The sequence below is a fragment of the Macrobrachium rosenbergii genome, chromosome 25 (assembly GCF_040412425.1).
Source record: "Macrobrachium rosenbergii isolate ZJJX-2024 chromosome 25, ASM4041242v1, whole genome shotgun sequence".
Taxonomy (NCBI): Eukaryota; Metazoa; Arthropoda; class Malacostraca; order Decapoda; family Palaemonidae; genus Macrobrachium; species Macrobrachium rosenbergii.
In genome coordinates, this window is record NC_089765.1 from 41,452,172 (window position 1) to 41,468,208 (window position 16,037).

At 43.2% G+C, this 16,037-nt stretch overlaps 1 protein-coding gene across 1 annotated transcript; it reads right to left on the reverse strand.

The window, feature by feature from the left end:
- Window positions 1-1,046: 1,046 nt before the first annotated feature.
- Window positions 1,047-14,933, reverse strand: LOC136852228 (uncharacterized). The gene is made up of 2 exons (XM_067126676.1): window positions 14,440-14,933; window positions 1,047-1,308 (listed from the first exon to the last, which is right to left on the reverse strand). Exons 1-2 carry the CDS (start codon window positions 14,931-14,933, stop codon window positions 1,047-1,049), a joined length of 756 nt encoding a protein of 251 aa, XP_066982777.1.
- Window positions 14,934-16,037: the final 1,104 nt, after the last annotated feature.

Genomic DNA, 16,037 nt, shown 5'->3' on the forward strand with positions numbered 1-16,037 from the left:
TGTTGTCCTAATTGTCTTCTTGCAAAACTGATACTTATATGCTCTGCATTGCTTTATTTAGTGCAGACATTTCATATTTGTAAATTTCACAATTTTTGCTATTGGATTTATGTTCCAGTTGACAGTTAACACATTTTACTTTTCTATTACATTTATCATCATGATGGACACCAGAGCAGTTTATACAAATTTTAGCATTTTTGCAGTTTTTTGATGGGTGGACATACCTGAAACAATGATAGCACTGCACTGAACTGGTCTTTGCTGGAAAGGACGCACTCGTACCCTTTCATTTTGAAATATGACAAGAGAAGGTACTTCAGCGTCTACAAAGGTTAAAATGATCGTGTTGGCAATAGCTGCCTTTTTCACTCTCCAAACTGAAGTGGGACTCATTTCTAGAATTTCTTCTTCTGTAATGTCATAAAGGTCTTTATCAAATAGTACTCCTCTCCCGTAACTAAAGCTTAAGTGGGGCTTGATCCTCGTAATCACTTCATTTTTTATGTCCAACAAGGTCAGTATATAAGCTTGGATTGTAGATTTGGCATGAATAAGAACAGTGTTCTTCCCCGAACGAGAAATATCACCGCTCTTTATTCCTTCCACCTTTTTCTGAAGAAACCTGCAAAATTTATAGTAGTTATAATTTTCCTCCTTGGCTGAAGCTACCACCCACATAAGAGGTTTAGGAGTTCTTGCTTCTGCATTCTCTCTGGTTTATCCTGAGCCCATTTAGATGGCACATAAATGTCCATGTCTTTGGGAACTCTGTCTGTTAAGGCTCCTCGTACTGTAGCTTGACCTATTTGTATGGCACTTATCATACTGCTAGCCTTTACAGCCTCATCATGGCTACTAAAGAAAACCCACGCTTCCCATTTAAATTCAATATCAATAAAGTTCATCCTGATTTTTACAACAGTTCCAAATGATTTCAGAGCTGTTGAGACCATGTTGAGACCATTTCATAATCACAACAGACTGGTAAGTCTTTGATATGGAGCATTCTCAAATTTTTCACACAACCTGGCTATGTTGAGGATTTAATTTTTGGATGAAGATTTCCTAAAGAAGTCCGTGTCCTTGCTTGAAGTCATCATCAATGAAGAATGGCTAGAGGGTCCAGGGGAGGGGAAGTCAGGAGGGGGATCAGGATGTTTGTTATTAATGCTATTTGTCAATTTATTTTTGGAGAAGTTATCAACATTTGGAGAAATTTCAATCTCCAAGGTGGGTGCAGAGGTCGTCATTTGTGCAAGAACAGCACCATCAGAGGGTCCAGGGGTACTCGAATCCTTATAAATGCTAGACATAAAGATTTGAAAGGGGTAAAAAAAAAAATAAACCCGAAAACCTTAGAGAGATATCATCAGCCTTTCATGGGGTTTATTCTTCCACCAATGGCACAAGTGAGAACTGACTCCCAAATGTCTGCATCCCTACCCTACCCTACCCTACCCCACAAGGGATGGCACAGCATGATTATAGTGGCCCAAGTGTAAGCCAAACCCGCTTGCTAGGACCGAAGGTATTACAGGAATACTATCATCCCCACTCTAATCATGTTATGGGCAAACTGGATAGAATGCCAAGAGTCCTATCCCCAGAGCCGGAAGCCCCTGGAATCCGTGGTCTGAACATTATCAGGCAGGTGATGGTCCTACCACAGTTCCCACTATTTAGCTTTGGATATAAACCCAATCCTGGTTATGATATCTTTTCCTGTTTATCAGGTCCAGTAAATTTTAGCAAAAGCGGAAAATTCCACAAAAATTAATTCAAAGAAAGATATAATGGTACTGTATATGGGACTCTTGGACTCAAACCCAGAAACAAATTCCTGGGGTTCAAGAGCCCCCTCACCACATCAAGGTGGTCCCATATCTCTTCTCCCTTGACATAGTCATTGTTATCTATGGTACGGTTCTCTTCCACTTCGGTGTTTTGGATATCTGTGTCCATAGGTTTTACTATTATTTTAGGAGATAATGGTATATTCTTAATCTTAACTTGTTTTTGTTCTTTCTTCATATCTTTTATCTTTGGTTTGACCAATGTTTCTCTAATAATTGTTGGTTTCTTTGTTTTTTGGTGGTGTTCTTTCCAAAGGCCTTTTTTATCTTTAATTTCCAGTCCATCATGACCCTCTGTTACTTCCATAGTAGCATCCTGTGTTTCTATTTGCATTAATATTCCAAATGAATCTGATAAAATGTTACCCATATCATTTGTACCTGTTTCTTTATTCTTTACCATTTAAGTTTTTTCCCTTGAGCATTAATTTCTTCTTGCAATTTACTTTTCTGTGCTCTGCTACTTCTATTTCTATGCATTTTTGTTTCATTACTGGTTCCTGTTATTGAAGAATATGTATGTTTCTTAGATGGATCTTGAATTCCTCTCACTTTTAATTCCAACTTAGCCTCTTTTATAGACATACCTGTTCTTTTTTTGTAACATTCTCAATTCTGTATTGTATAAACAATACATACATTCTTTGGACCTTGCATGATGATGATCTCCAAAGTTTACACATTTTGGCTCACTACATTTCCATTGTGTGGCATGTTCTTCAGATCCACAATAAGCACATACAGTATAGGTTCATTTCGACAGTTTTTCTTCGTGTGTCCATATTTACTACAATTTTGACATTGTAGTGGCTTTGGAACATAAGGTCTCAGTTCTCTATTTTGGCCCAAAATTTTGATTTTTTGAGGTAGATCTTGGCCCTCAAATTTTATTTTTGCAATTCTTAATACTTTATTATTCTGCTTACTTGGTATTATATAAACCTCACAATCTTGGACTTTGGTATATCTCATTTTAAGAGAGTCCAACAGCATATTCTTATCAACCGGTTCATCACTATTTTCAGAAAGTACAATAGAACCCTGAGAGCTGTTCATATTGTCATGCTTCTTTACTTTTACGTTCACACTGTCAATACTTTTGATGGATTATATATATATATATATATATATATATATATATATATATATATATATATATATATATACTGTATATATATATATATATATAATATATATATAGTATAAGAGAGAAAGGGGGGGGGGAGCTGAAGAGGAGGGTGAGCAAGAAAGCCAGAGCCGAATGCTTCAAGATATCTATAACTCCTGACCACAATTCTATTACGGTCACTTTGTCGAGCTCTGGGCAGGTGGCAGGATATTTGCTGACTCAGCCTTCCAGCAAATCATAGTCTGCATGGTAAGTAACTGCAGTATCAGTTTTTCATTTGAAGATTGCATTAAAAGCCGACCATATTAAACTTTTTTTCAGAATTTAGTGAGGACGTCTAGAGAAGGAAACCTGTACGCTCTCTACTTAAGATCCAATTAATTGAATTCATCTACCATATGAGTCGATCACTTTATAAACTGTGGAGTTGACGTAAATTATGAAGGGGAGAAATACTAAAAGAATAAAGGGTATGGCACTGACTAGCTGATTAATGTTGAGGCAGTTTTGATATTCAACAGAAATAGGTATAATTCAACTTTCACAACAGCATTTAATTCCTCTGAATAATTTCACTCTTAAACGAAATCAAACTTTTGTCTGCCACTTTAAACTGCAATGCAAATCAAGCCAACTTGAAAGATTTCTTCCTTATATAAATGGGCAACTGCTGCTTTCACCCCGATATTTTTTCTAACAACTTACCATTGACAAAGGAAATATTCCCAACATTCCCTCTTTATTTTGAAAGATTTTTGAAAGAAACCCTGGTTTGCGCAAAACAAATCTCGGATTTTCTAAAGCTGCACTGAATAAGGGAAACGCGAGATAGAAAGCATAATATATCATGATGCAGGAAAGAAATAAACAAGAAAGATATTTTGTCTTCTTAGTGCTGTAACACAATAACACGTCAAACATTAAGTAAAAATTTTGAAAGCACAAAGCGATTAAGTTTTCACAACAACGGTTAAGCACGGTTTACACGCTATGATAAATTGTAGCGATTTATTGTAATGAAAAGGTTGTTACAATTTGTCGTTACGTGTAAACAGGAGATCGTAGCAATTTATTGTAGCGATCTCCTGTTTACACGTAACGACAAATTGTAACAACCTTTTCATTACAATAAATCGCTACAATTTATCGTAGCGTGTAAACCGTGCTTAACTCAAAAATGCTCTGCAACATACTTCAAAACTTTTTGGACAACAGCTTATAGCCTAACAGAGACATCTGGAGCTATTTGGCAACTCTGTCATAAGAGCATGAAACAAGCACAGACACAACTGGTACGTCAGAGAAATTACCCCGTTTCCTTAAGGGCATTGGGAAAATAATATTTTCAGGTATTCTGTGTAAAAATTATTGTCCAATGTTCTTTATTGATAAATGTCAATTTTCATGTAAAAATGTTCATTCCCATGTTAATTACTCGGGTATCAATGTTCCCTGAACATTGATACCTGAAATAAGTGCACTTAAATCTTTACATCTTTTTTGCTTTATGTTTGAGTTCTAAAATATCAATTTTTTAAAGCAAATTGTATTTTTCCCAACAATACAGACCCGAGGTCCTTTGCATTAGGAATTGTTTATGGCGAAGCTGGAAACAGCCGTTAACTCTTGAACAAGGTGGTTAAGCAGTACAGTAACTACCGTCAGGTAGGCGAGAATACCTGCTTGCCCAGATGTAAACATTCCAGTTTGGCTTTTGGTCCAGGTTTCAGATTGAAGGGTGGCATGAGGTAGTCATAAAAATGTAATGTAAAGGACCTCAGGTTTGTATAGGTAGGAAAAATACAATTTACTTTAAAAAATTGTGATTTGTTCCTACATGATAGACACACCATCGGTCCTTTACATTAGGAAGACTCACTGGTTGGAGGGAGGAATCTGAGCGAGTCTCTTTGAACTGACTGGAGTTCTGCACACCTGGATTACTCCTGGTCGAAAGAGCGAGGCGTACTGTGCCTCTGAAATATTGATCAGAGTGTAGGGACTGCGAGATCAAATGTCGGACATCTGGACCTTTCTGAATGAGTGTGGAAACGTGACTCATACGAAAACAGGCTGGGAAGAATCTAAAGAGTCGGAGGCAGTAAGGTAAGGACCCACCCGAAAAAGGGTTTCCCTTATTGCCAGGTCTCCTTCCTCCCCTTGCTAGAGGAATGAGCGGGATTGCTTCTATGATTCTAGAGAGAAAAATAGAATGGGTGTTCGATGTGTAGACTTACCACATCAGACGCCAGTTCCAGCAAGTGTTGGTTCGAGTCCCATTCTCAGCCCGAAGGACGAGAAGTAGGAGGACAAAGAAGTAGGAGGATGAAGAAGGAGGAGGAGGAGAGGCCAGTCACTCTCGGAATCCTTCTCACTTCTGGAACCATAAACCTTAGGTAAGATGCTACCTGTCCTCTTAAAGGAGCCAGGTAAGAAAGCACAACTTGTTGAGCAGCCACCAATGGACCAAGGAAAAAAGGTTCCAAGGACCTGTGGGCGAAGACCCGAAGGTAGAAGACATAAATGTAGTCTAATGAGGCCACATCTTGCTTCCAGACCAACAGAATCTTCCGGAATGCAAGGGATGGACCAGGCCATTGACGTTGTGAGCTCTCAGGCGGAGTGCACAGGTGTCGTCGTGGCCAGCTGTAGAGTACATCCTTCTGACTGCCTCATGAAGCCAAAAGACGTGTCCTTAGCCACTTCTTCCTTGGGACAGTCAGTACTAGTGAAAAAGTCAACGACATCCAGGTTAGGGATGTCGAGCCTTTTCGGAAAGTGCCGCAGCACACTAGCAGGACAAAGTAGTGATTGATCTGGGTCATCGATTACAAAGTCCAATGAGGAGGAGATCAAGGAGGACTCGAACCAGGCAATAGATGCCGATGGATTTGGAATCCACTATGACATCCGAGACGGAGTCGAGGCATTTATCTCCATCCCCTGTAAGTCCATGAAGATCATCCATCCTCTACGCCAAGGCCGGAGCGAGATGAGAGATGGTCTTGAGAGGCAGATCTCTGACAACGACTCTCAAAGGCATGTGCGAAGCACAAGACAGGAACCCTTAATGAGAGTCACATACCAACCAGGTCCCTGGGAAGGCAAGACCAATAGAAGCTTTTCATCAGTAGTTAAATCTTGACTGAGGAGAAAAAGGCTACTTTCAGATGGAAAACTAGGCCAGATAGGGCCAATATCTTTCACAACTGAATTGAACAGAGGCAACCCTCGGCAGAGGAGATGAGGAAGTCCACAACCTGCTGAAGAGCAGCTCTGACCAGAGAAAAAGTCCTGTCAACGACACCAACCAGTGAAGATGGCTCCAATCCCTGGGTACTGCTGCAGAGGATGATAGAGATATCCAGCTATCTCCATTGCTGTTTGGTGAGAAGCCTATGCATGCAAGGGAAGCTGGATAGTCTCTGCCATGAAGGCACAGAGATTGAACTGCCTGAGGAACCACTTCACATGTCGCTGACACAGAAAGTCGGGTCAGGGAGGAACTCTTCTCAGTGCCTTGGAAGCAGAGCTGGCAGGTTGGGAAAAAGGCGAAGTCTTCCAGCATTCATCTAAATTTGGGGTGAACAAAACTTGCTGAACAACTTGTGAATTAGACAAATATGAAGGGAAGATGAAGACGTCGAGGTTATCCCACCGTGTCAGCATGCATCACCGTAGCGGTCCGTGGGTCTGGTACGATTAAGCAGAAGACCTGCAGACTTCTGTTGAGCCTGGAGGTGAACAAAGGATGATAGGGAGCCCTCAAGTCAAGCAACTTCTCTATGAAGAACTGAGTGAAGGGAGCCCTCCGTCCCTGTCACTCAGTGCCAGAGGCTTGTCTGTCAATACATCCAATTGCCTGGAGTGTACCTGGCTGACGGCTCTACAGAGGGCACCAAAGTTCACTTGAGCACCTGCAAAGTCAACCGAAGCAACAAGAGGGAAACAAGACCCTCCTGTTTGTTGACATATGACACTACTGTGGTGCTGTTGCTAACATAGTATCTCAAAAAACCGATCCCGAAACTCAAGAGGGCCAAAAAACTGCCTTGAATTCCAGGATGTTGATGAGAAGGTACTTATTGTCTTGGTCCCACACCTTGAAGACAATGGCCTTACAGGTGTGCACCTATTCCCTGGTCAGTGCATTTGAGAACAGAAGCATGTCTTGAGGAGAATATGCAGACATATTCAGAGGTTCCTGTTGATCAAGTGCCAGCCTAAATTCTCCCTTATCCTTTGAGAGAGGAAAGGATTAAGAGCTGGAAGCAGATCTCCTTCATTCTCCATGAAGAGAATCGAAGGCAAAGCTGCCCCTGAGGGGACACCTTCTGCAGTGACAACAGAACACTGAAGACGACTAGCTCTAGCCAGGCTGGCTGCTCCCAAAGTTGGGAACACGGGAAAGGAGATGAACAGAAGCTCAATGAAAGGTGGCCAAGACCAGGAGGAAATAGATACTCCTCCTGAAGGATACCCACTTCCAGGTCTTGGCTATGGTGCTTTCATATAGTCCAATGACTCGACAGTCATTTCTTCATCAAGGCACCGCAGAGGAGAAGGCCATTCCGAGCATTCTCCCTTCCTCTCCTCCCTCTGCCCTCTTCCCAATGGAAAGAGGGTTGAAAGAGAGACACGTATGAGCACTAAGAGGAGAATGAGGAAGGCTGGGTGTTTTGCGAGCGCCCTTGGAGCCTGAGACTTCTTAGGGGCTGAAGAAGGGCTAGCCTGCCGATCTACGGAGGACAAGGCAGTTGCCCTGGTACATTCCTTTACCACTGCGGTATCTACCTACTCTCTGCAAGAGAGAGAGGCTGAACCAAGTAAAGATCTGTTCCTGAGGGAATGTGACAACTTGGGACTTACAAGACCGGAGATTGGAATCAGGGCAGTGTCCCTCTTCTAAGTACAGTACCAGAATTGCCCAAAGGTTGCTGTCTGGTTCTGGGTAGACAAAACCACCCCCACTTCTCCAGACTGGAACAGTCTCTAGAAAGCAGAGACCCCTTCAGGAATGATCACATCCGAGGAGCAAAGCCTTGAAAAAGTGAAGGATCACAGATTCATCAGGAGACTACCCGGAGGGACGCCAAAGCAGTGTCCTCCAAGTTCGCCGTTTCTTGTTGCAAGAGGGAACACCCTTCGAGGCAAAGAGAAACAGTGAGAGATCCAAGTCCAGATGAGCCAGAGCCAGGACAATCTGCTAGTTGGCATAAGACCCCTCCGAGGAAAGAAGAATCGCTCCTGTTGAGGAAGAGGAAGGGGAAAGAGTTTGATTGGGTGGTTCGACAAAAATGAACTCCTTGTCCAGGGAAAAGGCATTCATCTGGTCGAGAAAGTCCTTACAGCAAGCAAGGACTCTGACAGCCCCAACAAAACTCTTGCAAAAAGCAGTGAAGAGGGGATGGCAAGGTCTTCTCCGAGATCATTGTGCTGACAAATTGGTGTGAAGATCTTTGCGAAAAGAAAATAGTGGGTGACCACATCCCGAAAAAGAAAACCCTCAAGTCCTCCTGGGGCACTACACTCCCGATCTCTTCTTCTTGGAGGGATAACCTCGCCAGAACCCAGAAAACCATCCTCAACTACTCGGATGTACAGCAAGCTGATCCGAGAACCGAGCCCGAGACGCAGATCCTTGCAGTGGAACCCCATTAAGAAACAAAACTCATCGGAGTCCTCTCTATCTGATTCACATCCCTGGCAGCAACCGAAAGGGTCTGAGGGAAGAGGAGAGGAGATAAAAGCACTCTTACTTGTCCTGTTAGAAGAACCAGGAGGATAGGCCGACCGCTGGCGATTATCAACAGGTGATGATGGGAGCATGGAGGAAGGAGACCACTAATGCCGTAGTGAACCACTAACCTGAAGGGAGCAAAAGTTCACTTGAGCTGAGTCTCCTGAAGGGAGAACCTCAACAGCATTCGGTTCACCGAACCCAGCGAACTGAGTTGATCACACAGACACAATTGGGGGCTGGGCGCACGAGCTGAGCCAATCATGTAAACACGATCATGGGCCAGGCGAGCAAGCTGAGCCACTCTTGAAACACGATCAGAGCTGGGCAAGTGGGCCAAGCCGATCTGAACCGATCACGTAAACATGATCGGTGGCTGGGCGAGCACACAGGGCTGAGTCGAACCAAGCTGGGAAAGCTTGGCCTTGAACTAGCAAGTGTCCTCAAGACAAGCTTTAATCTCCTCCAAGGCTGAAGCCCCTTGAGAAGAAGGTTTAAAGCGGATTCTTGTCTGCTAACCCGAGTAATCCAACCCAAGGGTCCAAGACATGAGTTTCAGAACTGGTCAAGCACTCAAAACAAGGCAGGCAGGCAGTGTGGAAACATCTGAATGTTTTGAACCTTCTCTCATCCTGTGCCTAAACCAGACTGGAGAGCAAACTCCCCAGTACTGGTTTGGGGAGTGCCCAAAATTCTGCAGAATCCCGGACACTTGATGACTTGTTAGCTGAGTGCTTGGGATCTCAAGCAATGTGCTTGAGATTCCAAGGAGTCCGATTGCTTGGCGGGGCTCCCGAATCTTGTAAGAACAATCATCGGGAGCAAGCTTCTCCCGACTTTCAAAGAAAACCGAGGAGGGACAGGCATAGACTCAATCTTAGATGCAGCTTTCTAAGAACTGGAATTGTGACGGCGTCCTCGAAAGGTTGCTCACTCATTTTCCAAAGATGTATTACCTATACTACACATTTTTAAAACACTATGAACACACTCACACACAGTATCTTTTCTCTCTCTCAGAGAGAGAGAGAGAGAGAGAGAGAGAGAGAGAGAGAGAGAGAGAGAGAGAGAGAGAGAGAGAGAGAGAGAGAGAGAGAGCTGAACAAGTATCTATTTATTTATCTATCCATTTCTCACATTTTACCCTTTGAGAGAGAGAGAGAGAGAGAGAGAGAGAGAGAGAGAGAGAGAGAGAGAGAGAGAGAGAGATTTATTTCTTTACTCGATAACAAAAAAAATTTGTTTGTTTTTCATTTTCCAAAGATGTATTACCTATACTACACATTTTTAAAACATTATGAACACACTCACACACAGTATCTTTAGAGAGAGAGAGAGAGAGAGAGAGAGAGAGAGAGAGAGAGAGAGAGAGAGAGAGAGAGAGAGAGCTGAACAAGTATCTATTTATTTATCTATCTATCCATTTCTCACATTTTACCCTTTGGAGAGAGAGAGAGAGAGAGAGAGAGAGAGAGAGAGAGAGAGAGAGATTTATCTCTTTACTCTTGATAACAAAAAAAATTTGTTTGTTTTTCATTTTCCAAAGATGTATTACCTATACTACACATTTTTAAAACACTATGAACACACTCACACACAGTATCTTTTCTCTCTCTCAGAGAGAGAGAGAGAGAGAGAGAGAGAGAGAGAGAGAGAGAGAGAGAGAGAGAGAGAGAGAGAGAGAGAGAGAGAGAGAGAGAGAGCTGAACAAGTATCTATTTATTTATCTATCCATTTCTCACATTTTACCCTTTGGAGAGAGAGAGAGAGAGAGAGAGAGAGAGAGAGAGAGAGAGAGAGAGAGAGAGAGAGAGAGAGAGAGAGAGAGAGAATAACTCCTTACTATATCAAAAGATTGAAATCCACAAGCTTCTGGGGGCAACACTTCTTCGCCTCACCAATATGTCAAACTGTCAAGTAAATCGACATTTACCCTCCTCCCCTCCTTTCTCAAGTCAGCATTAAAAGACTGGGAATCACTATTTGTTTGTTTAAAATGTTAAATGATTTACTGTACAAATGCATGTAAAATATTATATATTGCTATTATTATTTAATCTTATCTTAATATTTGAAAATTAGTACTTACTAAGTAAATCATTTATCATACAAAAGAAACGTACATATTACGTGAGAAAAATTCTCTCACCTAAATAAGAGAGAGAGAGAGAGAGAGAGAGAGAGAGAGAGAGAGAGAGAGAGAGAGAGAGAGAGAGAGAGAGAATTATTATTTTTATTATTCGGTGTTATTATTTAATCTTATTAAACTAAGTATTTGAAAATTTGTAATGTAAATCCTTATTTTATCATAAAATGTACCCTCTAAAAATGCCTATACTATCATTTTGAAACACTTATATATCATTTTAATAGAGTTTCAATCTTTAATATAAGTTTAACATTTCAATAGTTATCAATTCTGAGCATCTATCTTCACTTTAATGAGGTCTGGGTCCATCCTGAATGAAGGGGAGAAAACCAATTTCTCTCTCTCTCTCTTTGCATTACATATTTAATCTTACAGTGTTATTATTATTATTATTATTATTATTATTATTATTATTATTTAATCTCAATCTTAATAATATTTGAAAATTAGTAAATCTTTTTTTTTCATAAAAATTTATTTATTCTTGAAAATAACATCAAAATACACTAATTAGTGAATATTTCTCAACAAAAGTGTCCATGAATTGTTGAATTTTTCATGAATAATTTATAGATATGTTCCACAGAAAATCCCGCAAATCGGTGAGTCCGCGAATCATGAGAACGCAAATACAGGGGGTTTACTGTATCCACTTGTATGAGGGCAGCCTTTCTGCCACAGGGGAACTTCAGCTAAGCCATACGATACTTGCTCGCTGTCAACCTGGAGAAAAAAGCAAAAAAATTAGTAAAGAGGGACTCCCCTCGCTCCGAGGGGGGATTGTCCTACGAAGAGAGAGGAGGCTGCTGAGAAGAGGTTGTCCGATCCTCCCCCCCCCAACACCCCCGCCGATCTTCGCTCGACGAGCAAGCGAAGAGGACACAGGAGAGATAGCCAGAAGGGATGCTACCGGAAGGAAAGAAGGGACAGTCACCAAGGGCACCACCAGAGGCTAATAACCTTCCGACGACCCCCTCCCAATAAAGTTCCTCCCGGCAAAGCCACCCACGGACCAGGCGGTGAAGAGCAACACTTGCACAACACAGAAATATTCAGTCATGCTCCCATACAATGAGCAGAGGGAATGAGGCCCAAGTGATAGGGGAGCGAAAATTTATGCCCTGGCCACCGACCCCAAGAAACACATGCTGGGATAGACGGCCTTACCACAGGCCTATCAAAATCGTGGGTTTGTATGTTAAAAAATATCACACACTATATATACAAAAAACAACACAAAAAGATCCCACCAGGAAAGAAGAGCTTAACGGCAACCAGCAAGAGAGCTCCAAAAACACGTCTGCACAGCATGATGGCCGAAAGCAAAATTGGAACATTAACATCCGGGCAGGCAGGACTCCCGCCTACCGGATGGTAGTTACTGCCTAACCAACTTGTTCAAGAGTTTTAACAGCCGTTTCCAGCTATGCTGTAAGTAATTTCAAATGTAAAGGACCAATGGTTTGCATATTGTGTAAGAACAAATTGTTCTGTTTTAGCACTGTACCATCTTCCACTTGAATGTTTACTTTTTCACTACTAATCACTAGCTCTGTCTTTCCAATGTTCACTTTCAATCCTTTCTTTTCTAGGTCTCCTTTCCATGCTAAAAACCTTTCTTGCAGTTCTTCATCTGTGTCTGCTATAATGACTAAATCATCAGCAAACATCAGTTCCCACAGTTCTTCGTTGTTCTGTAATTCTGATGTCAAAGTGTCTATAGCACCAAGAAACGAGAATGGTTTCAGAGCTGATCCCTGATGGAGGTCAACCTCCACAGGGAATGCCTGTCTCCCCCATATTTTGTCTGTACAATGGTTCTTGCCCCCTCATACATCATCTTCACTAACCTCACCAACTTCTCCGGTACTCCGCTCTTTCTTAAACACCAATATACTACTCTTCATGTTGACAGTAGTTAAACTTCCACATCTGCTGCTTCTTATACCTATGCAGCAGGCTAGCAGCAGCGTGTCAGACAGTAATACAAACATAATGACATCCATTCTTTTAATTATGCTCTTTGTTACCACAGCATCACATCTCCACACTCAATCCACAGTCCTCACCCTATCAGTGTTTATATATATATACTATGCAAACAGTTCATCACAGAAGCTTAAATCTTTCTTGGTTCATTGGCATTAATTATCTACATTTTACGTCTATAAATTCACACCTTGGCTTCCATAGTCGCTGCATTTCTTGCTCCAGCTATTCTGTGGCTCACCTATTCTCTAACTCTTCCATAAGTCATTATATTTGCTGCCAAATACTGATATGAATCAACTGCTTTCATTCTTCCATCATCCGCATTAACATCCAGTGCTCATTTTCCTGTTTGTTATTTACTCTCACAACCTTACTCTTGCTCAAATTTAACTCTAATTTCCCTTCTGGCAAACACTTTTGCTAGTTTCTGTAGTTTCTCTTCATTATCCCCAAATCAACAGTGTTTCATTTGCAAACACCAACCACTCCAAACCCCATTCACAATACACTTTCCTATCGCACAACTTTACAGAGCAAAAATATAGAAAAAGACATAGAACAACTTTGTGGAACATTGACAAAGACACAGAACTTTGTGGGACAAAGACAAAGAACAGCCACAAACACTCACCCACCACTGCCTCTGACCCACTTTTAAACCAAACCAGTCACATCCTCACTCTCTCTCAGAACCCAGTGCTTCACTTCCATCGTGCAAGTTTTGAATAACCCTCAGTAACTTAGTTTCTAAAACCTCTCTTCAACATTGCCTGTCTCTCTCTCTCTCTCTCTGTGAGGGAACAAGTAAAAACTATGTATATATATTGTGAGGTTCAAGAGAAATGTCAAAAGAGAGACTGATTCTTTATTATTCTCAGCAAGTGTCTATAAAGCAAAAGGCAGACGGAAAGGTAGTGGGTGACCTGAGGATCCCCGCTGTGTCCATACAGAATTTGTGTTTTCTGACAAGCATAAAAATACATACAACATTCGTTACAAGGCATATAAAAGGTAGATATACATATCGGCGGAAAGGCCGTACAATGATGCATAAGATGAGGTACATAAAGAATCTGAAAAAATGACAGGTAATATACATGATGCGATTAATGTATATATGAAGAGAAACACAAGAAAGGAGAGGCAATTTGACACCCTTACAAATACTCCCCCCCCAAAACAATAATTAGAGGGGCAATTATTGGACGAAATAACATTAATCATGGAGGCGCTGGGACAGTCGGAGTGGGCCCCTGCTTCTGGAGAACTGTGGGCGTGGGGTGGAGCTGACGCTTGGGGTTAGCTGGATGAGTTTCCTGGGCCGCCCCAGGGCCCGCCTTGGTGGGGAAGCAGGTGCGCCTGCAGGCAGGTATTGAGGGGGGACTATGGGGCGCCTGCCTCCTTCTTCGCATACTTCGCTGTTCAACAGGAATGTGGGTTTCGGCCTGTTGATGGTGATCCAGGCCTCCCGCCTGTCGATGTCGAGGAGGAATGCTTTGCTGGCTTGCTTGATGACTCAGTGGGGCCCCCTGTAGGGCCTGGTTATGGGTGGCCGGTGGACGTCCTCCCTGACGAAAATGTAGGCGCAGAAGTGTAAGGCGGGTGGGCTGTAGGTGATGGTTCTGTCGATGAAGGTCTTGTGGCAGGATGTGAGCTTCTGTGCAAGTTCCCTAAACCTTGGGAGAGGGGTGTCGGCGGCGGGAAGAATTCTCCGGGGATGGCCAGTGTTTCCCCATAGACACTCTCAGCAGGGGAGGCGTCGCCATTTGCCCTCGGTGCAGTGCGGGGACCCAGCAGGACCCAGGGCAGCTGTTCCTTCCACCTCTCATCAGTGCAGCGTGCCATGAGAGCTGCTTTAAGAGAACGGTGCGCCCTCTCGACCATGCTGTTCTCTGTGGGGTTATATGCTGTTGTGCTGTGTAGAGTTGTACCCATCAGTCGTGCCAAGGAGACCCAGAGCTCTGACAGGAAGGCAGGACCCCTGTCCATAGTGATGCTGTCTGGCACTGAAGCAGCTGATCCAACTGGAGAGGAGGGTCTCTGCACATGATGTTGTTGATGCTTCATCCATGGGGGTTGCTTCGGGCCAGTGAGTGGAGCAGTCTATGATCGTCAGGAGGTATCTGGCTCCTCCCGACGGGAAAGGGCCCAACGACGTTGATGTGGATGTGGCCCAACTATCGACGAGGCTGGGGAAAATCGCTGATCCCGGACTCTGTGCCGGGATGTTTTGCTCGTCTGGCACGGGATGCAGCTCCTTCCCCACTGGTGGACATCCTTGTTGATGTCGTGCCAGATGAACTTGTCAGTCATGAGGAGTGTTGTTGTGTGCCCCGATGGATGGGAGAGACCATGGACTATGTCAAACACATGCTTTCTCCTCGAGGCAGGCACCAGGGGGCGTGGGTGGCCTATGCTGGTGTTGCAGAGGAGAGCTGTGTCTGAGTCTGCTAAAGGGACGTCTTTCCATTTGAGAGCCGTCACTGCTGTCCTGTAGTCCGCCATCTCTGGTACTTAGTTCTCTTGCGAGGTCTTCGTAGTCGATGCCGAGGTGAAGGGAATTGATTTCTACTCTTGACAGAGTGTCAGCCATTGGGTTTTTCTTGCCAGGAACGTAGTTGATGGTGCAACCGAATTCGGAGATGGCGGTCAGGTGCCGCTGTTGCCTTGCAGACCACATTTCCCCCTGCTTTGCAAATGTGTGAACCAAGGGTTTGTGATCTGTTAGGATTGTGAATTTGGTTCCCTCCAGCAGGTACTTGAAGTGCCTCACAGCCTGGTAGATAGCCAGCAGCTCTCTGTCGAAGGCGCTGTAGCGGGTCTCAGCTGGAGAAAACTTGTGGCTGAAGAGGGCCAAGGGCTGGGGTGTGCCGTTCACCAGCTGCTCGAGTACTGCACTGCAGGCGATGTTGCTGGCGTCCGTTGTCAACCTGAGGGCAGCAGGTGATATCTGGGATGAAGTGCTGGTAGAAGTTTATCATCCCGAGAAACTCATGAAGGGCCTTGATGGTTTGTTCTTCCGGAAAATTTTCTATAGATTTTACTTTAGAGGCTGTGGGGTGCACTCCTGCTGGGGAAATCTCGTGGCTGAGGAAGTCTACTTTTTCTTTCCCAAAAATGCACTTGTCGAACCTGACAACTAATCCGCTGTCCTGCAGGCGTTTCATGACG